The sequence below is a fragment of the Macaca thibetana genome, chromosome 8 (genome assembly GCF_024542745.1).
Source record: "Macaca thibetana thibetana isolate TM-01 chromosome 8, ASM2454274v1, whole genome shotgun sequence".
Taxonomy (NCBI): Eukaryota; Metazoa; Chordata; class Mammalia; order Primates; family Cercopithecidae; genus Macaca; species Macaca thibetana.
Window position 1 is genome coordinate 77,797,213 of NC_065585.1, and position 25,171 is coordinate 77,822,383.

The following is a 25,171-nucleotide window of genomic DNA, read 5'->3' on the forward strand; positions in this document are numbered from 1 at the left end:
ACAGAACTGTAAACTATTAGCTATGCAGAATAGTCGGTATTTCAAAAATGGAGTGAAAAACCTGAGCAATTTGTATTCCAAGAGATGCCAAAATGAAACCAGCAACAAAGTGAGTTTTTCTGAGGATTAAAGTGGAGGCAAGGATCAAAACCTGGATGTATCCAACATAGAATGGAATGTTAGGATATGCTTCATAGTAACTTAGAGGATTTCAGATGGAGCTTCAGTGAAATCCTATATGAATATGGCTTATTTTGGAGGTACTTCTTTTGTGTTAGTTGTTCTGAAATGGTATAATGAGAAATCTTTCAAAGTGTCAAAAACTACTTGTTGATGAATTTTATAGCAAAAAAAAGATTAAAATATAATAATGTACCCATTCATTGTATTAACCCATTTTAGGCCACTGCTCTTATCCTTTCTCTATCAGCTGCTGAGAGAATAAAATTAAGCAACCAAATCTTATTAGGATAAATTAAACATTTAGCAGTATAACCTCAAGTTTGTGGGCTAAAAAAGAGAATCCAGAATGCGTTTTTACCCATTGTAAACAGAGAAATAAACTACTTCGAGTCCTTTTTTAATGTAGACTAGTTGGACATGTATAATTGAAGTAAATATTTTATGCAACCTGTTAGATTTTGTAATAATTCTCACTAACTGCTAGCAACATTCATCATAGAAATACTGAAGCTTAGCATGGTCAATAACCCCACTCTCTCTTTTCCTAGTAACTACCCTATTAAAATATAAAACACTAAGCAGACTGGAAAATCAACTAATTTATTTTATTCACTGAAAGAATAAGCATCAAAGACTATTTCTGTCAACTGTTTTTCCCCCACAGATGCAACCGTAAGTTATTATGAGGCATCTGTTTTTTTGTCTCACATTACATATTTTAATTCCACAACACTGAATGCCTGATATACACTAAATATATAATTATTTAACTCTTCTCTTTATATATTTTATCCCCTTAACTGTAATTTTCTTGAAGACAGAGCCTATGTTCTACTTATTTGTGTTTTCTAACCAAGTTACCAATAAATATTTAATGGGAAAATTCCCAGAGGGAAAATGATTAAAAAAAGATATTACTAATTAAATATCTACTGTGTGCAATGCACTCTGGTGCTTTACAAATGTTACCTGAATTAAACCTCACAGCTCATGTTGTGAAAGAAAAAATAAGTATAGAGAAGCCTAACTTCTAGTTAATCAGAGAAGAGCAGGGATCCAATGCTGGAGCTATCCATTTCCAATGTCGCTTAGGAGTCCCTAATTCAACATGCCTGATGATATATTTATTTGAATGTAATTAAATTCTGCTAAGATACTTAGTCTAAAGAGAAAAATAATTCTTAAGAGTCTTAGTTTCCTACCACAAACTCTACAAATTTGGGACCAAAATTATTCTTAATGGTGTCATTCCTGGATGCACTACATGAAATAAGTCAGTCTACAAATATTATGTATGTAGGTGTAAAATATTACACCTATTAATACCAGCTAGGAGCTATGTATAGAAATTAACCTTGAACAAAGCCTGATAGACTATTAAGTAATACTTTCCTGATCTCCTTATGTGCTCTAATTTATTAAAAAAGTATTCCTGGCCAGGTACGGTGGCTCATGTGTGTAATCCCAGCACTTTGGGAGGCTGAGGCGGGTAGATCATGAGGTCAAGAGATCAAGACCATCTGGCCAACATGGTGAAACCCCATCTCCACTAAAAATACAAAAATTAGCTGGGCGTGGTGGCGCACCCCTGTAGTCCCAGCTACTCAGGAGGCTGAGGCAGGAGAATATCCTGAACCAGGGAGGCAGAGGTTGTAGTGAGCCAAGATTGCACCACTGCACTCCAGCCTGGCGACAGAGCAAGACTGTCTCCAAAAAAAAAAAAAAAGGCCGGGCGTGGTGGCTCAAGACTGTAATCCCAGCACTTTGGGAGGCCAAGACGGGCGGATCACGAGGTCAGGAGATCGAGACCATCCTGGCTAACATGGTGAAACCCCGTCTCTACTAAAAAATACAAAAAACTAGCCGGGCGAGGTGGTGGGCGTCTGTAGTCCCAGCTACTCGGGAGACTGAGGCAGGAGAATGGCGTAAACCCGGGAGGCGGAGCTTGCAGTGAGCTGAGATCCGGCCACTGCACTCCAGCCTGGGCGACAGAGCGAGACTCCGTCTCAAAAAAAAAAAAAAAGTATTCCTTAAGTTTTACAGCAACATCAAAAAACTTAAATTCACCTATGATCTTAAAACTCCAAACCAATCTTGGTTTATATTCTATTCTAGTCCTTATCCTTATTTTTACTGCTATAATTATAAGTCACAGAAATTGTAATTACCATGTTTTCATGTAACTTTATAAGGATTTTCTAAGTGTTTGCTCATTTTTATACAATTTAACAAGAAAAGACAATAGCACATAAGGAAACATAGAATGATGACTCTGGAATCATGCATATATTAGAATCCTGGCTCTACTACTTTTCATCCAGCTATGAGACATCTCTGAGCTTCTATTTCCTCATTTATAAAATGTGTAATAAGAAAAACAGTAAGTATTACTAAGTAATACTTATTAATAAGCTGGTAGCTTGAAGAGTAAATTATATATTATAACACATACAAAGTGTATATCCCTATACAAAGGCAGCTATCATTAGTTACTAACATCATTACTGGCCTACTGATGATTATTAACAATTTCCCTGTTGTTATATATTTACTGTATTTTCCAAAATTTTCCACCACTGTTAATAGTATAAAGCTCATCTACAATGTGGCTTTTTGCTTTAAACAAATTATCTTTAGGTGAAATGTTTCCATCAAATAGATTTAACAAGTCTAGCTAACACTAACATTTTTATAATACTATCCTATTGTTTTCCCAAAAAAGTAACAATTTACATTAATATTATTTTATTAATGTTTGTCTATACCTGTTTTTTTTTTTTTTCCAATTTTATTTTGAGACAGGGTCTTGCTCTATCACCCAGGCTGGAGTGCAGTGGCGCAATTTTGACTCACTGCAATCTCCACCTCCTGAGTTCAAGTGATCCTCATGCCTCATACTCCCTAGTAGTTTGGGAGTGTAAAGGCATGCATCACCACACCCAGATTTTTTTTTTTTGTATTTGTAGTAGAGACAGGGTTTTGCCATGTTGGCCAGGTTGATCTTGAACTCCTGGCCTCAAGTGATCCACTCACCTCGGCCTCCCAAAGTGCTGGGAGTGATCTGCCCGCCTCAGCCTCCCAAAGTGCTGGGATTACAGGTGTGAGCCACCATGCCTGGCTGACTTATTGAGTTCATTCTTTTCTTACACATATTCCAAAGAAACACTTTACAATTACTGTCCTGGAAGATATTTTTATCAAGCTAATCTAACTATAATCTTACTGGTCTCCCCAAAGTTATCAGTTATACTAGACAACCCTGAGTGACATATTTTACAAATATTTAGGTAATGACTCCATTTAATTCAGGTGATTCTGAGATCTAGTCTCAAAATTATAATGAACTGCTATTATGTTTCACGATTTTAGAAAGGAAGATTTGGATATATACTTACCACATTAGGATTAAATGGTGGTGGAATCTTCTTTTGTACAAGGTCAGCCCAGCTGAGTGATTCAAAAAAAGGATGATTCTGAATTTCAAGCTGGAATATTAAAAAAAGTTTGACTAATGCTGAAGAATATATTAAGTACTAACTGCATAATTTTATGAAGCCACACTATTACTATTTTGCCCCTCAATGACTCTTTTTAGGAACATGTGTATGTTATTTGTGTAGCAAAATGATGTTATTCATGTAAGCAATAGAAAGACTGAAAAAAGTTACTTAGAATGATCTACTTAAACTTAAGTTGTATTCTCTTCACAGTCAGTTTCCTCACTGGTAAAATGGGGATAACATTTCTGCCCTAAATACTTCAGGGGAAGTAGGTTTTAAGGATCAGTGTAAAGTATAGATATAAAGTGCTATGAAAAGAATAAAGCACTACAGAGGTACAAAGAATTAGTGTTATTACTGGAGTAGGGGGGGTAAAGAAGTTGGGCAGAGAGCTTTATACAGTAGAGTAGAAATAAAATCTGTCATGAGTTCTACTAATAAAAAAATATCCCACTCAGGGTTGGTATTACCAAACAACGGCACAGTATTGACTCTAGCTTTTTTTCCTTCAAGGTGCCACGGGAGTGTATAAAGCGGGATCCAATCTAATTTGGTGGGTTAAAAAAGACTTCTTGGAGAAAACAGTATCTCATGAGAGGTCTGAAAAATGAGTAAGAATTCAGCCAGACAAAAGAATGGGGAGAGCATGTTCCAGAAAGGCTCTGAGGTGGCAAAAAGGTTAGTATGGTCAAGAAAATGAGAGTCCAATATGGCTGCAGTGTAGGGAAGGATGGGACTGTCACATAAGGTGAAGCTCAAGAGCTAAACCGGCTGTATCATATCAGGTCTATGTTAAACATTTTGGATTTTGCTCTAAGGTCGCAAGAAGCCATCAAGGGGATTTAGTCATGAGAATGTCATAACTGTTTTTTTTTTGTTTGTTTTTTAAAGCATCAGGTTGGTGAGAAATGTTTTTTAAACCACCACCCTGGGCCAGGCGCAGTGGCTCACACCTATAATCCCAGTACTCCGGAGGGCCGAAGTGGGAGGATCACTTGAACCCAGGAGTTCAAACCCAACCTGGGCAATACAATGAGACTCCCCCATCTCTACAAAATAGTGTGGTGGCACGCACCTGTAATCCAGCTATTTGGGGGCTGAGGTGGGAGGATCATTTGAACCTGGGAAGTTGAGGCTGCAGTGAGCCGCGATAACACCACTACAACTCCAGCATCGGCGACAAAGCAAAACCCTGTCTCAAAAAAAAAAAAAAAAAAAAAAAAAAAAATCCCCCAAAACACCACCCTGGCTACAGGGAGAATTAGATTGAAGAGTCAGGACCAGATAAAGGAAAAGCAGCTACCACTGTAACCAGACTAAAGACGACAAATAGTAGGAAAAGAGTAGCAGCAGTGGGGCTAGAAAGAAATGTCTGGATATGGGAAAGATTCAAGCAGCAAACGGAACAGGACCTGGCTGTTTGTTGAATATGGAAGTAAGGAAGAGAGAAGACTCAAGAATGCCTCTCAGATTTCTGGCCTGAACAGCCACATGGACAGTGATGTCCTTTAATACGAAAGGGAGCATAGGGGGACAATAGCGGCATTTGAGGTACTCTCAAGAACTCCAAGTGGCGGTGGTGAGCAGGCAGATACTATGTAAGTCTAGAGTTTAGAAGAGAGGGCTGAAGAGTAAAGAAAAGATATAAATGTGTGAGATGAAAACACACAGATAACTAAAGCCATGGGATCAATTGAGATTGCCCAGGAAGACAGCACAGAAGAGAAGAGGGTTTAGGACAACAGGGCACCGCAACACTTGAAGGTTGAAAAGGAGCTTACACAGGAGGTAATGGAGAATGGTCCAGAAATACAGAAAGAAAAGCCTGAGATGAGACGTATGTGTGCTCTTGCAAAAGCCTAGGGAACAGGAGAGTGTTGCCAAGTTTAAATGCTGCTGAGGGCGGCGTAAGTTGAGGAAAAGTATCCAGCAATTCTCCTGGCTATTTTGTGGTAGACTGAGAAATGAAAGAGCTTGGGAAAGGGAGACTGAACAAAGAAAACTTTCAACAAGTTTGGCTAAGAAGGGAAGAAGATAGAGTAGTACCTCTCAGGAGATTTGTAAGACTGAGGGTTTTTTTTGGCTTAAGAAGCAACAGATTTGATAACATTTAATTACTGACTGGAAGGAACCAGAAAAAAGGGAGCAATTATTTGTGCAAAACAAACAAACAAGCAAGAACAGGGTTCCTTACAAATGGACAGGATCTAGTGCACAGGTGGAAACAGACCTTTTCCACTACAACAGGAGGAAGGAAATGACAGGATCCTGCAGGTTTATATAGGCCTGTGGATTTGATAACAGGAAGCTAAGTTAGCTCCACTCTGATGATTCTATTTTCCTTACAAAACAGAAGGCAAGATCATCTGTTAAAAGTGAAGAAGAAGAAAGGGCATCTGGGAAGTCTGGAGAGAAGGTGTGAAATAGTTTATACAGAGAGGAGGAGAGTAAGCTACACAGAGAAACACAGTATTACCAGACAGTGGGGAAGCACAGACAAGGTTCACAGTGCTTCCAATAAGCCCAGTTTGTTACTTTCTTTAGCACTGTTCAGCAGCCCACGAGATGATAGTTGGATTCATCTAGAGCTGCAATCTCCATCAATGAATTCAATAAATGGACCAAAGGACAAGGAGGTGTGAAACATTAGCAAGACTGTCTGGAACAACGGAAAGGAAGTTGTTGGCAGAGCTACCAGCTGAACTGGGGAGCGGGGGGTAGAGCAGTAGCAGCAAAGTCTTTTATTCACAGCTCAGGTTCAAGACCGATAAGCAGCCTCCAAGAATATCTGAGAAAGCAATTTAGAAGTTCATATTCCTTAATATTTTGTGCATTTACTGACACACTAACATAATGCCAGTAACTACACTACAAATTTAATTACTCTGATTTGAAACAAACATGCAGATTCCCTAATTATATCAAGGAGGTCTCACCAAATTCCAAAAAAAAAAAAAAAAAAAAAAAAAGTGATTCAGCGTTCAAGGCAAAAGACATTACCTCATGCAGACAAGAGGCACTTAACAAATTCCTGCCAAAGGAAATGATTTAGATGTTTAGATAGTCCCAAACCCTCAACAAAAAGCTTACTAGTTGGTTAGTCTCTGTGTTATTAGTTCATGAAAATGTTAGTATTATTTAGCAATAAAAACAGCAAAAGTAAGTTTAGGTAGTGAAAATATGCCACACAACACTTTTTAAAAAGAAGGGGAGGGGAATTTGTAATAAATGAAAATCAAGTAAATAACAGGGTGCGAAAGTGTATGTGGTGGACAGGGCGAAAGTGCATGCAAGAGAAAATGCTTTAAATACTATATAGTTTTATATAAATACAGGTGAAAACTATGGGGACGAGTATGCTTTTTTTCCATGTTGCTATTCTCCTCGTGTTGTATTCATTCAATTAAACACCATATAAAATAAAGCTTTATTTCCAAATTTTAAATAAGCTTAAATAAAGCTGGAGCTGGGAAAGCTGTTACATACAAAGTCTTCCTTGGCACCAAGTCGATTTTGCCTGTCTTTTTCTAGGAGTTCTTCCAGAATGGACCAGGCTGTAAGGCTCACTCCTGGCCTCAAACTTAGGGGTTTGTGAAGGATATTGTCATACATTTCAGCAACATCTCGGCAATAAAAAGGAGGCTGGGAAAAAAAAAAAGCAAAATAAAACTTAGTGGTAAACAAATTATGCGAAAATGGGGTTAAAATGGCTTTGATCTTGAGGGAGCAGTCAGTTGAAAAAATGTACGGACCTTTTAGGTCGTGCAGATACCTGCAGTGTGGCTTCTTGAAGCAAAGAGATTCTAAAACCCAACACATCACAGAGCTTAATAAGTGTTTACTGAATGAATTAGGGCCAGTTTGTTCAATACCACCTTGTAGACAGCTGTTAAATTATATACAACTTGTAGTAGTATCTGTTTTAGAGAAAATGACCAACCTTATCGTACGCATAATGACAGAATCATTGGAAATGGAAGTTCAAGACAGATCAAACATTAATTTCAGACTTGGGAATAAACTCACTAAAACAAAGGAATTTCTAGTAGAGATGGAGGCCTGTAGATATTATGTTCCTTAGGTACTTACGACAGAGATAATATTATGACTATACTTTGCAGAATTAAAAATGCTACCGTGACAGCCAAAAGACTTGGGGTATGGCTTCAACACAAGCATTAGCTAATCATCTAATTATAAAGATTTAAGGTAAAAATAAAGGCCAGGCATGGTGGCTCACACCTGTAATCCCAGCACTTTGGGAGGCTGAGGTGGGCAGATCACTTGAGGCCAGGAGTTCAAGACCAGCCTGGGCAACATGGTGAAACCCTGTCTCTACCGAAAATATAAAAAACCAGCCAGGCATGGTGGTGTATGCCTGTAGTCCTATCTACTCAGGAGACTGAGGCACGAGAATCGGTTGAACCTCGGAGGCGGAGAATGCAGTGAGCTGAGATTGTGCCACTACACTCCAGCCTGGGTCACAGAGCGAGACCCCATCTCAAATAAAATAAATAAATAAACAAACAACTTTTGAGAAAAAAAAAATGAGCTGTACAGGTTTCTGTATTCTGGGAATAAGAGGAAGGAAGATTATCATGCTACTCAGGTTCTATCTGCAAGGTAACCTGAGTAGCATGATATGTAACCTACAAAACTACTTCCTTTTGAATTAATATATCCAGAGCACCAGAAACATTTTTCCAAAGGGGGAATTACCATGTAAAATGTTACTGTTTATTTTTTTTTCCCAAAAAAACTCCCAATTTATTCACCAGAGGACTGGCCTCTAATATTTTACCCTTGTGGGTTTGTTTTTAACCTCTTAAATATTAGTTACTAGTATTTTTATAAAATAAGATGAATCTGACCTAAAACATTAAATTGACATTTTTTTCTTTTTAGTCTCCTTTTGTAAAAATTAGAAAAGTAATATATGCTTGTAACAAATCTAGACAATACAGAAGTTTACAAAATAAAAAGTGAGGCCAGGCACAGTGGCTCACACTGGAAATCCCAGCACTTTGGGAGGCTGAGGCGGGCAGATCACTAGAGCTCAGGAGTTTGAGACCAGCCTGGGCAACATGGCAACACCCTGTGTCTACTAAAAATACAAATAAATAAATAAATAAATTAGCTAGGCGGGGTGGTGCACACCTGTAGTCCTAGCTACTCAGCAGGCTGAGGTGTGAGAAGCATCAGAGCCTGGGAAGTCAAGGTTGCAGTGAAGGAAGTCCACTGCACTCCAACCTGAGCAACACAGTGAGACACTGTCTCAAAAAAAAAGTAAAAATAATAAAGTATACATAGTTTTTAAAGTTAAGGGAGTTTTATAGGCTTGTCACTTTTCCTTTGTGTAGGAAAGAAAAAGCTTATCTTTTAAAATATAACTTTTTTTTTGTTTTTTGGTCTTTTTTGAGATGGAGTCTCGCTTTGTTGCCCACGCTGGAATGCAGTGGCATGATCACCACTCGCTGCAACCTCCGCCTCCCCGGTTCAAGTGATTCCCCTGACTCAGCCTCCCAAGTATCTGGGATTATAGGGGCACGCCACTGTGCCAGGTTAATTTTTGTATTTTTAGCAGAGATGAGGTTTTGCCATGTTGGCAAGGCTGGTCTTGAACTCCTGATCTAAGGTGATCTGCCTGCCTTGGCCTACCAAAGTGCTGGGATTACAGGCGTGAGCCACTGCTGCTGGCCAAAATAAAACTTCATTTTAAAACAATCAGTAAAAGTTTGATTAATAAAATATATGTTTCAAATGTCCTCTTTTGAATCAACTGCATTTTATGTGCAATGATATGTTTTCAAAGTCCTCTAAATAAATTAGAAGGATTCTGAAATATGAAGATGGCAAATAAACAGTGCTTAAAGGGAAATCAGGTATAAAGTGGTTTTCCAATGTTCTAAGTCAGCAGCATAACCAGACAACTAGATCTTTTGACATGCAGGTCACAGTCAAGGGCAAAGAAGAGATGATGTTGGCTTTCACAGGAATCTATCATTTGAAACTAGCAAGATAAAACAAATGCTCTGAAATGTACTTCATGTTCTAAATTTCACTGTAAGCTCCACAGTTTTCAATGAAAAGCAAATAGACACTCAGCTCAGGTCTTGGCTGACAGCAGCATTTAACATTAGCGCTACACGTAGCAGCGACTTCAGGGATTTGCACATTGTTCCCAGCACAAGGCTGCTGGACACTTAGGGGACCACAAAGGGAGTCTAGAAACTGTTCTAAACATGTCATAAAGCCTACAGAAAAACATACATGTACTCTTATAAAGCTATTTGAGCTAACTAAAATGCCTACACTGTTTGCTTTGGGTTGGAATAATATTAACTCAATGTAGTGAAAAAACTTTATTCTTGTTAATCAGAAGTTCTGGCCAGCCTACGTGTCTTTAACTAAATAAGAACTGGGCAAACTGACTGCATAAACATTACTTTTTTTCAAGAAAAATTTTAAGACATGGTGTTTTCAGGGATGGGAATAGAGTGATCTTCAATGATGGGAAAAGCTGAGCACCTGTGTATTAATTAAATCTATTAAACAAAATAAAAGGCAAAAACCAAAAGACCTTATCTTCTGAAATACAGTAATTTATTGATAAATGCAAAAATCATTTTCTGTTCATTATCTTAAAATTAGAGTGATATTTGAGTAAACTGAATGGAATCAGATAATTTTAATATTACAACCAGGTGTCTATTTCTAAAAACGCCAGGGGGGTGAGAACATCTGAAATAGTTATTAGTATAACAGAGAAACAATTATATTAATTTTAAAAAACTGGTAACAAAATAAAAAGGGTTTTTTTTGTCCTTTTTTTTTTTTTTTGAGACAGAATCTCCCTCTGTCACCTAGGCTGGAGTGCACTGGTACAATCTTGGCTCACTGCAAACTCTACCTCCTGGGTTCAAGCGATTCTTGGGCCTCCGCCTCCTAAGCAGCTGGGACTACAGTATGCACCACCATAGCCAGATAATTTTTTGTATTTTTAGTAGAGTTGGGATTTCGCCATGTTCCCCAGGCTGGTCTCAAACTCCTGGCCTCAAGTCTGCCCGCCTCGGCCTCCCATAGTGCTCAGATTACAGGGTGAGGCACCATGCCCAGCCTCTTTTTGTACTTTTTCCTAATGTGGTTTTCCTAATTTAAACCGGCTATTACTGCTCTGTTAGTGTTATCTAAGTGTCCATGAGATTCTTAAGGCGGGAGAGAGACAGACAATCAAATCAATGAGAATACATTGGAATAAAGAGATACAGAAATACATACCAATCCATACAGCATTTCATACAGAACAGCCCCAAGGCACCACCAATCCACAGTATTGTCATAGGGCTGTTTTCTAATTACTTCAGGTGCAAGATACTATAGAAAAGAATAAAATATTAGAGTAACTTGGTAAACAAATCAAGACAAAATTTATAAATAATTGAGAAATTGAACAAATTTTAGTTGTTGCTATCATACTAAAACCAAATTATCTAGATTTCCAGTGGGTTGGGTATTCTCAGTCTACACCAGTGGTTCTTAGGTAACGTCACGTAGGACACTTCAAAATACATGTATTCTGCATTTCTCCTCGGAAACTGTGAGACAGTTAAAATAAATAAAAGAGTATAGTGAAGGTAGATTCTATAATTCTCAATAGGTGAAGTAGGTATTTGTGGGAAAAGTCTTTCAAAGATTATTTTAGAAGTTCATTTGGTCATTACTCATGTTTTCCTCTTAAATACATTTTTTTTTTTTTGAGACAGGATCTTACTCTGTCACCCAAGCTGGAATGCAGTGGCACAATCATAGCTCACTGCAGCCTCGACCTCCTGGGCTCAGGTGATACTCCCACCTCAGCCTCCCAAGGAGCTGGGACTACAGGCATGCACCACCACACCTGGTTAGTTTTTTGTATTTTTCATAGAGACGGGGGTTTAGCCATGTTGCCCAAGCTGGTCTGGAACTTCTGGGCTCAAACAATCTGCCCACTTTAGTCTCCCAAAGTGCTGGGATTACAGGCATGAGCCACAGCACCTAGCAAGAATTGTTAATGTAGCAATTATAATCCTTTTTTTTTTCTTTTCAGTAAAAAACAATGAATTGTATTCTCATTTGAGAATTATAACAGCAATTCTCTAACATATTATTTAGAAAACTTGTGTAAGTTGTAAATGTCTATTTACATTTTAATTTGCAGGAAATTTAGACTCATCACAACTTAACACATCTAAGATAGTGAACTTGAATTTTACATTCCAAAATATATTACCTCTTCCCATGTGAAATACATGTAAGAAAGTAATTTCCTCGTAAGCTTTTTTATGTGATCTAAAGAAATGCCAAAATATTTTAACTATGCAATTAATATACAATAACAAAAAATGTTTCTTCATACATAAACCAAAACAGAATGGTTATAAATATATACAAGCACCAGGGTTAGACAGAAAAAAGAAGGAAAAACTCATTTCAAGGTAAATACTTGTTACTTAGAGATACTTTTAATTAAGTTTCTGAACTCAATTAGAAGCCATTTTCTCACACATTTTCAACATTGTATTTGCAAGTACTCCACGATAAAGATGAAATATTACATGGTACCTACAATCATTATAAATACCTTGGAATTTGGACAGTTTAAAATAAATCAAACTTGTTTCTGTGTGTGAAGTATGAATAATAAAGGTTTTATATGATTTGTAAGGATTATCATTATTGTCACAAATAGATAATTTTTGCTAGCTAACATGATTAGAAAATGGGATGGTCTGGTAAATAAATTCTGATTTGTGATTTTTTTTTCCATATCCACTGCTTTATTTTCTTCTGGTAAGTAAACACTTAATTTTATTACAAAAGATTTCAAGCATACAAAAAAATGAGAAAAAACAATAAACTGCAACTGAGATATAGTCAAGTGTTAATATTTTGCCATATTTGCTTTAGCTCATTTTTTAAAAGAAAAACAGCTTTATTAAAATAGTCACATGCCACACAATTCACCCATTTAAAGTGTGTGATTCAATGTTGTTAACATATTCACAAAAAGAACACTTTCATCACTAATTTGTGATTTTTAAAGGATTAGAAATATAATTTTCTACAATATTTATTTTAGAACAAAAACAAAAAAAGAAATATAATTAAATGTGTAAAGAAGTTTAAGGTAAACTTCTGACATTAAAAACAAATAAACATAATTTATATTTGTTGGATTATTCAAAAGGGTCTTGCGGTATCTAACAATCACAGTTAAAAATACCCAACTATCAAGGCATGATTATCAGATATTTCCAGCTGGCTAGAAGCTGAAATGACAGTTTTTATTCTACTTTTCTTATTTTAAATTCATATATGCAATCCGTAATTCATATTTGCATTTTATACATGATTATATGAATGACAATGAGATATATTTCTTACCTCTGGTGTCCCACAAAATGTGGTAGTGGTGTCAGAAATAGCAATTCCTTCTTTACAAAGCCCAAAATCTGTTAAGACAACATGTCCCTGACAAATACAGGGGCGGTAAGATAAAACAGTGCATAAATAGGAATTGACAATTTTTCAGCAAGTTTTTCTTTTTTTTTTGAAACAGAGTCTTACTCTGTCGCCCAGGCTGGAGTGCAGCGGGGCGATCTTGGCTCACTGTGACCTCTGCCTCCTGAGTTCAAGCAATTCTCATGCCTCAGTCTCCCAAGAAGCTGGGACCACAGGTGCATGCCACCTGGCTAATTTCGCCATGTTGCCCAGGCTGATTTTGAACTCCTGACCTCAAGTGATCCGCCCACCTCGGCCTCCCAAAGTTCTGAGATTACAGGTGTGAGCCACCACACCCAGCCAATAAATTAACAGTTTTAAAAATCCTTTTATTTTCACATAATTATAGATCCACATGAAATTGCAAAATAGTATACAGAGGAAATTGTCATTGGTACAATACTATTAACCAGACTGTCAACCTTATTCAGTTTTCACTTTTTACATGCATGCTTTGTGTGTGTGCTTAGCTCTACGCAACACAGATGTATAGATTCACGTAATCACCACCACAATCAAGACACAATTGTTCCATTGCAAAGGAACTTCCCTAATGCTACTCCTTTATCTTTGCATTCTCTATCCCCTTGGACCCTGTCAACCACTAATCTGTTCTCCATCTCTACAGTTTTGTCATTTTGAGAATGTTATATAAATAAAATAACACAGTACAGAATCTCTGAGACTTTTTTTTGCACTAAGCATAAAAGCAACAACAAAAATTGAGAACTAGTAGATTTTTAAAAGAGAATACTTACTACTGAATCCAAAAGAATATTTTCTGGTTTCAAGTCTCTACCGAATTAAAAGGAAGGAAAAGCAAAACTGAATACAAACCGAAATAAAATACTGTTATATATAATTTTTACAAGTATATTTAAAAATTGTACCTGTATACTATTTTGATGGAGTGTAAGTAACCCAATGCACTAGCAATTTCAGCAGCATAAAACCTAGCTCTGTGCTCAGTAAAGGACCGTTCTCTTTGTAAGTGGAAAAAAAGCTGTAAAATTGGTTGAGGGGTAGGAGAGAGAGAATGTTAGGATCATTCACACATAGCATTAGACAAATATATTTGGTAAATACAAGGTAGGAATGGTTCTTTGTTACTTTGAATGTGAGCTAAAAACATAACAAGGCACAGAACTGTGACTCCCCTTCATCCATGTCCCCACCTAACAATCATTCTCTCTCTTTAACCACGTGTCTTTGTTTACCCTTGCTAATGTCACTCATCTCCCATTTACTACTCAACGCAATAATGTCCTCACCCTTCCAGGCAACTGCTCTGGAAAAGATTATCAATAAAGATCAATGATCTTGATATTGCCATGTAATTATCTTACAGGGCCTTTCTGGACTGTTTTCCATTTGAAAAAACAAACACTTCAGAGATTAAAAACTAGTGCCCAGCAGAACAAATATAACCATATGAATATATATCTCCATAGATATAATTTACTTGAGCCAAATACTGTTTTTCAGAAACTCTGAATTAGTTGGTAACACTAAAAACTGGGAATTTAGGGGTAAAAATTCACGGTTTTAATTTCTTTTTTAAAGAAAGGTAAGCTCTGGACCATTAGGCCTACTCTTCACAGCAGCAGCAACTGGCTGCAGCTAAACAGCAGTCGGACTCTCTAGTTCATTTCTTATACTTCCTAATTTTTAATTTATTTCTTATAACCTGGCCTTTAACTAAGGTTACTGCCTGGGGGAAGTTTCCACTGGGTCCCTTGGCTTCTAAGACAAAAATCTCTCCTTGAGTCTTGGTGAATTCCATCTCTGCTCCTTTCTGGCCTCGGAAAATGCAGGGACGACAGCGTTTCTGCCCTCGGTCCACTGTTATTTTTTCTCCAAATACCCTTGCCAGGTAACTTGATCCATTCTGATGATTTTAACCACCACCTCAATGTTGATGTCTCCTATGTGGACTTTACTGAATGACTTTGATGCAGAAAATCAATGTGGAAGCTGAGGCTCAGAGAGGCTTGCTTATCTGCCAAGTATCATACAACCTACTTGTTTTTATTCTACTTTGCTCTGAAAAAGATACGAGGTAGTATAAAAAGCTAAGTATTCATATGTCAAGGTTAAAATTTCTAAGTATGAACACTGGGAGAAAATAAGAGTATTAATGTATGCAAACCACACTCCTCCTGCCTCTAACTTTTCTCTTCATCTTTAACCCTTGTTTACCTATTACCCACTCAATTTCTCCTCCACCCACCCTGGCATTCTATTGTATTTTATTCTCCTTTTTTCATTATCTTGCATCTTTCAGATGACAAGACTACCTCTTTCAATCTTTGCCAGTGAGCAGTCACTGTACAAAAAAGTCTCAGAAGTAGAGCCCTAAAAGAGCACGAAGAAACCACACATAAAGCAGGGAGCTTGCAGTGGGATCTCACCTGCACTAGATGCTTCTCATGAACATTTCAAAGACACAAGGTGGCACTTAAGAATGGGCTCTGTTTGGGGAGGGGGGAGGGGGGAAGGATTGCATTGGGAGATATACCTGATGTAAATGACGAGCTGATGGGTGCTGACGAGTTGATGGGTGCAGCACACCAACATGGCACAAGTATACATATGTAACAAACCTGCATGTTATGCACATGTACCCGAGAACTTAAAGTATAATTAAAAACAAACAAACAAACAAAAAAAACCACAAAAGAAAAAAAAAAAAAAAAGAATGGGCTCTGCAGTTGAGATATCTAGGTTAAATCCAGGGCCTGACACTTACTAGAGCACTGTAACATTGAGACTGTTATTTAACCTTTCTTATTTATAAATAAGAAAATTTTGGCCAGGTATGGTCTCTCACGCCTGTAATCCCAGCACTTTGGGAGGCCGAGGCGGGCGGATCATGAGGTCAGGAGTTCGACACCATCCTGGCCAACATGGCGAAACCCTGTCTCTACTAAAAATACAAAAATTAGCTCGGCGTCATGGCACATGCCTGTAATCCCAGCTACTCAGGAGGCTGAGGCAGGAGAATCGCTTGAACCAGGATGTCGGAGCTTGCAGTGAGCTGAGATTGCACCACTGCACTCCAGCCTGGTGACAGAGAGACTCCATCTCAATAAATAAATAAATAAATAAGAAAGAAAATTTCATTAAATGGGCATAATAGTGTTTTCTGAAGGAGTTGTGATTTGCTGACATAATGCATGTAAAATAATTGCAAAGTGCCAAGCCTCAATAAATTCTCTTTACCTGTCAGCACTCGGGCACACACAAAATTAAATGAAAACCTTCAAGGTGAAAACAATACGGGGTCACCTGCATCAGCGAATCAGGATGCCTGAGAGATGCATAATCTTGCCTCCACACTGAAGAATCTTAAGGGATTTTTTTTTTTTTTTTGACAGTGTCTTGTTCTGTCACCCAGGCTGGAGTGCAGTCATGTGATCATGGCTCACTGCAGCCGTGACATCCTGGGCTCAAACAATCCTCCCACCTCAGCCTCCTGAGGACTACAGAGGCATGCTACCATGCCCGGCTAATTTTTGTTATTTTTTTGTAGAGACAGGGTTTCGCCATGTTGCCCAGGCTGGTCTTGAACTCCTGGGCTCCAGCGATCCACCCATCTTGGCCTCCTAGAGTGCTGGGATTATAGGTGTTGAGCTACCACACCTGGCCTTAAGGGACTTTTGTCATAGATGTATAAAGGTGAATAATCATTCTTTATACAATCTTCCCCTAAAATGATCTAGGTGTGTCTGACCATCTTTTGGTTTTGCAGAATATTAACTCATTTTCCTTATAGTTCCCTTTATTCTACAGTTAAATGTACTACAGTAATCTTGAAACAGTGATTTTCTGCTCTGAGATTGGGGGATGAAAGATCCCTTTGTAAAGATATGACAATACCTATTAGTTACAATGATTTTTAAGACATTCACAGGTCAAAGACCAAACAAATTAGAAAGGTGTGAGGGTTGAGAAGTCAGCTGCCTAGATCCTGGAATCAGGCTGCCTGAGTTCAATCCCTGCCTCTGATAGTTACCACATTACTTCTACAAGCTACCTAGTTTCTCTGTGCCTCAGTCAGTCTTATTATAGTTGTTGTGAAGGTAAAATTATATGTACAAAGAGCCAGAGTGATGGATACTAAGTAATACTCAATGGAAGTTATTATTGTAATTATTATAATAGCAGCATTTCCCAAAGTGTATTTCAATATCCATCTGAATCAGAGTTTTGCATAATACTTAAGAGATTGGTTGAAACAAAAAAGGGGACTGCATGGTTTTTTTGTTTGTTTTTGAGGCGGAGCCTCGCTCTGTCGCCCAGGCTGGAGGGCACTGGTGCGATCTCGGCTCACCGCAAGTTCCACCTCCCGGGGTTCACGCCATTCTCCTGCCTCAGCCTCCCGAGTAGCTGGGACTACAGGCGCCCGCCACCACGCCCTGCTAACTTTTTGTATTTTTAGTAGAGACAGGTTTTCACCATGTTAGCCAGGATGGTCTCAATCTCCTGACCTCGTTATCCACCCGCCTCAGCCTCCCAAAGTGCTGGGATTACAGGCGTGAGCCACCGCACCCGGCCGACTGCATGGTTTTAAAAAATTCTCTTGGATTTGAGGAGGTTGAGGCTGCAGTGAGCTGTGATCACACCACTGCACTCCAGTCTGATGACAGAGCGAGACTGTCTCAAAAAAAAAAAAAAAAAGATATCCTGACTTTGTATAAGACAGAATTTCTCAAAGTCTTTAACACGCTGAGGCATACTGTGAAACACCAAGAAACGATATAACATGAAACATTTCCAAAACAGACTTTATCATAAAGCTTTTTTTGTTTGTGTGTGTGTGTGTTTTTAAAGATACGGGGTCTCATTCTGTTACCCTGGCTGCAGTGCAATCATAGCTTACTGTAGCCTCAAACTCCTGGGCTCAAGTGATCCTCCTGCCTCAGTCTCCTGAGCAGCTGAGACTAAAGGTGCAAACCACTGAGCCAAGCTACCACCACAGAGCCCCTTATTAGAGGACTATAGCATCTGATTGATAATTTGCATATCTTGGAAAATGAGAACCTGGAGTAATATTTGTATGCAACTGTTGAGATAATTGCCTAAATTACAAATCACGTTTTATTCTAATATTTCAATATGTTATTCTTGCTGTATAGTTTAGTGACAAACCTGTCCATGAAGCCAGCAGCTTCATATCAAGGTTCTTTTATGAACCTTTTCAACTATATCATATGCTTAAAAGCTCTGTGTTACTATTCTCCACATCCTGCATTGTATTCAGCCAGTACCTTGAATATTATTGCTATAAAAAGCTACTGATTTTATACTGTCCTTCTAAAACTTACAAGAAAAACTTTGACTTTATGCTATTTTTCTAAACTATTAATATTAGAAAACTCATTATAAAACTCACCTCCCCTCCATTAACAAAATCCAGAACAAAATAAAGCTTTTCAGTTGTTTGGAAGGAATAATGCAATCCAACCAAAAATGGATGTTTCACATTTTTCAAGAGCACATTACGTTCAGCCATAATATGTTTTTGCTGGAAAAAAGGCAAAAGATCAATTGTATTATACACTAGAAAACAACTCTCTTAATTGAGAAAATGGGCTTGGGAGAAGCAACAGCTATTTTATTTTACCTCTTTTCTGTTGAGAACTATTTTTTTCTGTAACACTTTGACAGCATAAAATTTTCCATCCAGTTTCCGTTTTGCAAGAAGAACCTGTTATAGTTAAACATTAGTGTACACTATTAGAAATTTCAAATTTTGATAGAAATAATTCACTTGTCAATACATCAATACTTCTTAAATTTTATAAAAAGAAGAAGGGACCTAGATCATGTTTTTGTTTTAAAAATCAAGTAGTCAGGCACCATTTCTTAGTCACTTAATGTGTTGATATTTGAGATTTTTAAACTAAATTTAAGTGCCCAAATCTACACTGCTTGAGAACTTTGTGTGTGTGTGCACGCATGTGCTCCAGCCCTGAATCCTGAAGTCTCCTGTACTTTCAGGAGAGAATACTGACCGTAGAAAATACTATTATAAACTTCATGGCTATATTAACAAGGATAAGGAAATGTTTTTTAGGTAATCAAAATGTACTCTTTCATACTGAGATTTTTCTTAACAGGTTTTAAATTCACAAGAGTTCAGAGGAAAAAGTGCCATGGATTTCTATAGTGGGCTGGGTCGCAGCCACTATAAAGAATCTGAAGGCTTTAAAGAATCTGAAGAAATCTAGAGTATCTTGAAGTGGTACAATTTTGACTCACTGCAGCCTCGACCTTCCCAAGGCTCAGGTGATCATCCCGTCTCAGCCTCCCAAATAGTTGGGACTACAGGCGTGTGCCACCATACCTGGCTAATTTTTCAATTTTTTGTAGAGATGGGGTTTTGTCATGTTATCCAGGCTGGTCTCAAACTCCTGGGCTCAAGCGATCCACCTGCCTCAGCCTTACAAAGTGCTGGGATAACAGGCGTGAGCCACCGCACCTGGCCTTCTTTCGTTTTATTGCACTTTGTTGGTTTCTAATCATTTTGCAAGATTTTAATTTTTTTATTAAACATAGCATACATATAGAAAAACTCATCACTACAGCTCAATAAATTGTTACAAAGTGAATACAGCTATGTAACCAGTATGCAGTTCAAAGAAAAAAAACCCCTGCCAGTAGCCTAAAGCCTCTCTTTTGCTAAATCCCAGTCACGACTCACCCTTCTCCTTCTCAAAGGTAACTAACTACTACCATGTCAACTTGAAATAACACAGATAACTTTTGCCCTTTTTTGAATTTCATGTAATTAGAATCATATGGAAAGTTGTCTGTCTTAATTCTTTTACTCTAAATTATATGAAATATTCATTAACATCGTGGCATATAGCATAGTTCTCATATTTTCTGTGTTATGCAGAATATTCCATTAAATGACACACTACAATGTATCTACTCTCTTGCTGATAGATTATTTATGAATAATGATGCTATAAGCATTCCTGTATATACCTTTCCTAGTGGATATTCATTTCGGTTGGATATGTAACTAGGGAGTAGAACCAATGTGTCTTAGGTAACGCATATACTCAGCTTCAAGAATTAACACCAATTTTCAACAGCAAAAAAACCCAAAACACCTGACCAGGCGTGGTGGCTCATGCCTGTAATCCCAGCACTTCGGGAGGCCGAGGTGGGCAGATCACCTGAGGTTGGGAGTTCCAGACCAGCCTGACCAATATGGAGAAACCCTGTCTCTACTAAAAATACAAAATTAGCAGAGCGTGGTGGCATGTGCCTGTAATCCCAGCTACTCGGGAGCAGTAGAATGACTTGAACCCAGGAGGTGGAGGTTCCAGCGAGCCGAGACTGTGCTACTGCACTCCAGCCTGGGCAACAAGAGCAGAACTCTGTCTCCAAAAAAAAAAAAACCCCACCTAGGAATAAATCTAATTAGAGATATGCAAAAATTCTAAACAGAGTACCATAAAATATTATTGGGAAAAATTAAAGATGAGCTACATTAACAAAGTAATATAGCACGGTCACGGATTTGACAACACAATATTGTAAAGATGATAATTCTTCCCAAATTGATCTACAGAGTCATTGCCATCCCAATAAAATTCAAATAGAATTTTTGCAGAAATTGATATGCTGATTCTGAAATTTATATTGATATGCAAAGGGCTAAGGATAGTCTCTTGAAGAACAAGAAGGGAGGACTTAATTCTGTTGCATATCAAGCTACAGGTGTCACAACAATGTGGTACTGGTGTCAGGATAAACAGATAGGCCAATGAACAGAAAATGAAAAGAAATGCAATCTAGAAACAGAAATACAAAACTTAAAATCTAAAAAGAGGGTGGGCTCAGTGGCTCATGCCTCTAATCCCAGCACTTTGGGAGACTGAGTCAGGCAGATCACTTGAGGTCAGAAGTTCAAGACCAGCTTGGCCAATGTGGTAAAACCCCGTCCCCACTAAAAATACAAAAATTAGCCAGACATGGTGGTGTGTGCCTGAAATCCCAGCTACTCGGAAGGCTGAGGCAGGAGAATCGCGTGAAGCTGGGAGGCAGAGGCTGCAGTGAGTGGAGATAGCACCATTGCACTCTGCACTCCAGGCTGGGCGACGAAGTGATACTCTGTCTCCAAAAAAAAAAAAAAAAAAAAAAAAAAATTCTAAAAACAGGTCTGTGAAGGTATAAATAGTGGATACATAAGGTGGCCCTGGAGATCAGGTGGCCCATCAGATGGCAAAAAAAAGTTTTTATAAACTGTATAGGATCAGCTGATTATCCACATGGACAAAAATGAACTGTGATGCTATGCCTCCCATTATATGCAAGAACCAAATCCTGGTAAGACTCTAGATCTAAACATTAAGTTTCGAAAAGATAATGCCTTTTTTTTTTTTTTTTTTTTTTGAGATGGGGTCTTTCTATGTTGCCCAGGCTGGTCTTGGACTCCCGAACTCAAGTGATCTTCCTGCCTCAGGCTCCTGAGTAGCTGGGATTACAGGTATGTGCCACAATGCTTTTGTTTTTAATGACAGAATTTTGTTTTTAAAGACAGATAATTTTTTTTCTTAATGAGAACTATCTCTAGCATTCCAATAGAATTTTGGGGATTTAGAGAGCAGGATTCATTTCTAACTTTCTATTGCTTATACTAGCACAATACTCAGCATGTAGCAGATAATATGTATTTACTGAGTGAATAAACATACATGGGTTTAATCGCATAGCCACAGTTGCTAGTCTTAAGGAAACTCAGAAAACAAACTGGAGTTACCAAAAGCCACAAATACAGCAAAATATGATTAAACACTTACATATTCCATTTTTACTAAAGACTGAAGTACAGTGCAAAAAAGCACTTAAATATATTTGATGATTCTGATAACTTCATCTATGATGCTTTCCTGTTAACCCTGGCCTTAAGTGATTATCCTTCCTTGGTATGGCTATACTGTCAAATTACATGACTCATCTGACACCGTTAAGAAAATAAGCAGGGTCTTTACACATTGATTTCCTTCTCAAACTGTTATTTACACAGCTGCTCCTTTTGGTCTTTCCTACTTTGGCTTAAATAGCACGTCTTCTGAAAAGCTATGTAAGTGGGAATCTTCCCTCAGCTGCCTATTGTCCTTTGTCATTTCACCCTATTCTTCATTTCCTGCACTACTATTATTATTTGTACTTATTTACTTGACTGAATATTTTTAATTGACTATTCCCCCAACCCTAGATTGTAAGCACCACAAAGGTAGTAACCATGTCACTACCTGGTTAGAAATTCTGTAATTTTCTAACCAGGGTCCAGAAGGGTAAATACCTTCTGAATAAGTGAATTTTATTATAGAATTTGAGTAGATGCCTTTTCTCCCTAATTATTGTTAGTATTTTGAGGGTGGGGAAAGTATCTTAATTCCATTTCCTACAAGCCAAAAAGTCCTGTGGCTCCCACCCATAAAGCATGAATTCCTTAAGTACTTATTTACTGAATGAGAAAATAAAAACACTTTAGGCTGGGGATGGTAGCTCACATCTGTAATCCCAGCACTTTGGGAGGTCAAGGATGGGAGGATCACTTAAGGAAAGAAATTTGAGACCAGCCTGGGCAAGAGAACAAGGCCCTGTCTACAAAAGAGTGAAAAAATTAGCTGGGCGTGGTGGTGTATGAGTATAGTCCCAGCAACTCGGGAGGCTGAGGAGGGAGGATGGCTTGAACCCAAGAGTTCATGTGTGCTATGACTGCACCACTACAGTCCAGCCTGGACAGCAGAGTGAGACGCTGTCTCTAGAAAAAAAACAAAAACAAAAACCAAATAAAAACCTCACAAAACACTCTTACCTTGCCAAAGCTGCCTTTTCCAATAACTTTTAAGAAATCAAAGTCAGTTGGTTTGGCACTGAAATAAATTAACAATAAGAATTAGCCTCCTAGAAATTGGAAAGATTAACTTTTAAACATTTCTTAGCACTTCCCTCTTTAATAAATAAATGTTAGGCACAAAACACTTCAGCCTAGTAACTCCAGCTTTCCTGCTGAGCATTTCATCTTTCATACATAGTAGGTAATATGAATAGTAATAATATCTACTCTCTGATTAGATAAGGCATTTCATAACTTTAAGCCTCATTAAGTTCTGCTTAAGAGGAACTTCAATAATACTCTCTTTGAGAGAAAAGGATATATGCATATCCTATATGTAGAGTTTTGAACTCGAAATAGCTTCTATCTAAACCTATTTTATTAACCATGGCCCAATGTTGTTGAGGAAACTGAGTAACTATATAAATTAGTGATACATTCTAAGGACTATATAGCATGTGGTAATTCTTCTGAAAATGAAGCTGTTAGTTGGAACACCTAAAGACGCTAAGAATAATTTCTGATGGAGAAAAAAGTCATTACAGTGTTTCACATATAAACCACGTGTTGTACATTAAAGATAAAAGACTTCTTAGCTTATTCTCATGGATGGCAATACAGGAAAGCCAGGAACAAAAAAGCAAGAGGGAATACTAAGACTGCCCTTTTATTTATGTTAACTTAACCTATCAAGTAAAAATAGCATTGGCTGTTAGACAAAAACACACGGAAGCAGAAAGGGGAGCTTAAGCAGCCAAAAGAGCCGTTTCCTCCAACCCGGTCTGAATTCGTAAGTTGTATGGGAAGAGGGGAATAAATCCATTTGGATTTGAAATTTGCTTAATTATCAAAAAAAGAAAAATAGTTAATTCAAATATGAGAGTAAAACCAGAACTAGGTTAAATAATGACAGGTAAAGATTAGTGAGATAAACACTTAACTATATTTAGATGTTTTTCTTCTTCAAAAACCTGCTTTCTGGACTATTTTCTTCTTTAAAGATATGCAGAGGTACCGAAATAACTTTGTAAACAAATCTAACAGTGAAAAACATGCAGATCCCTCAAACATAATAAATAGGTGAGCTGAGTCCATACTCCAAGCCCCGCTGTTAACTGCTGGGGATTAACCTTAACTGAAAGCCAATTTCCATTTTTGGCCAGGCACAGTGGCTCACGCCTGTAATCCCAGCACTTCGGGGGGGTTGAGGTGAGCGGATCACCTGAGATCAGGAGTTCAAGACCAGCCTGCCCAACATGGTGGAACCCTGTCTCTACAAAAATACAAAAATTAGCCAGGCATGACGGTGGGTGCCTGTAATCCCAGGTATTCAGGAGGCTGAGGCAGGAGAACCTGGGAGGCAGAGGCTGCAGTGAGCGGAGATCACACCATTGCACTCCAGTCTAGGCGACAGAGCAAGACTCCGTCTCAAAAAAAAAAAAGAAAAAAAAAAAACTTCCACTTTTTATGCTGCCATTTTTGTTCAATGCTATGAACAACAGAAAAGAATGCTTAAAACCAAACTTTCAGTTAGCATCCTATTTATCTGCTTTCCTTTGAAGCAAAAACTCTTCAAGCTAAGTTTTGAAAACTCCTTGTCTCTACCTGCTGTCCTCTCCTCTAGTTCTCTAGTGAACCCTTTCTGATCACAGTCTTATACCAACTACCACATCACTGAAACTGCTCATTAAAAGTCACCAATGACTTTATGAAATCCAGTGGTCAATTTTCAATCTTCGTATTACTTGCCCTATCAGCAACATTAACAGAGTTAATTACTCCCTCCTCTTTCAGGCACTCTTCCCCTGACCTCAGGCAACCATATTCCTGGTTTTTCTCTCATCTTACTGACTGCTCTTTCTCAGTCTCTGTAAGCAATACTTTCCTGACCTCATAATGTTGAAGTGTCCCAGGACACAGTCCTTGGACCACTTCTCCCATCTGCCTATAATCATTCTCCAAGTAGAGCAAAAGGGTAGAGAAAGGGTAGGAAAAGCCTACAATGAAAAAACACTTCAGAATAAATGTAATATGCCTGTAAGGATAATTAAGTAAGTAAGGGCAGCAAGACCACATTCCTCTT

The 25,171-nt window shown here is 38.0% G+C and overlaps 1 protein-coding gene across 13 annotated transcripts in view; it reads right to left on the reverse strand.

Moving 5' to 3' along the window:
• SGK3 (serum/glucocorticoid regulated kinase family member 3) overlaps positions 1 to 25,171 on the reverse strand; it is a 148,958-nt gene that overhangs the window by 4,962 nt on the left and 118,825 nt on the right. For 12 of the 13 annotated variants that reach the window (XM_050802029.1, XM_050802037.1, XM_050802034.1 and 9 more), the window contains 9 exons: positions 23,068 to 23,125; positions 18,850 to 18,933; positions 18,619 to 18,750; positions 14,114 to 14,226; positions 13,982 to 14,018; positions 13,107 to 13,193; positions 10,962 to 11,057; positions 7,170 to 7,325; positions 3,579 to 3,668 (listed from right to left, as the gene is read on the reverse strand). In XM_050802029.1, the coding sequence (XP_050657986.1) occupies positions 3,579 to 3,668; positions 7,170 to 7,325; positions 10,962 to 11,057; positions 13,107 to 13,193; positions 13,982 to 14,018; positions 14,114 to 14,226; positions 18,619 to 18,750; positions 18,850 to 18,933; positions 23,068 to 23,125 (853 nt within the window). The remainder of the gene's footprint in view (positions 1 to 3,578; positions 3,669 to 7,169; positions 7,326 to 10,961; positions 11,058 to 13,106; positions 13,194 to 13,981; positions 14,019 to 14,113; positions 14,227 to 18,618; positions 18,751 to 18,849; positions 18,934 to 23,067; positions 23,126 to 25,171) is intronic. The other variant, XM_050802040.1, reaches the window with a different exon arrangement.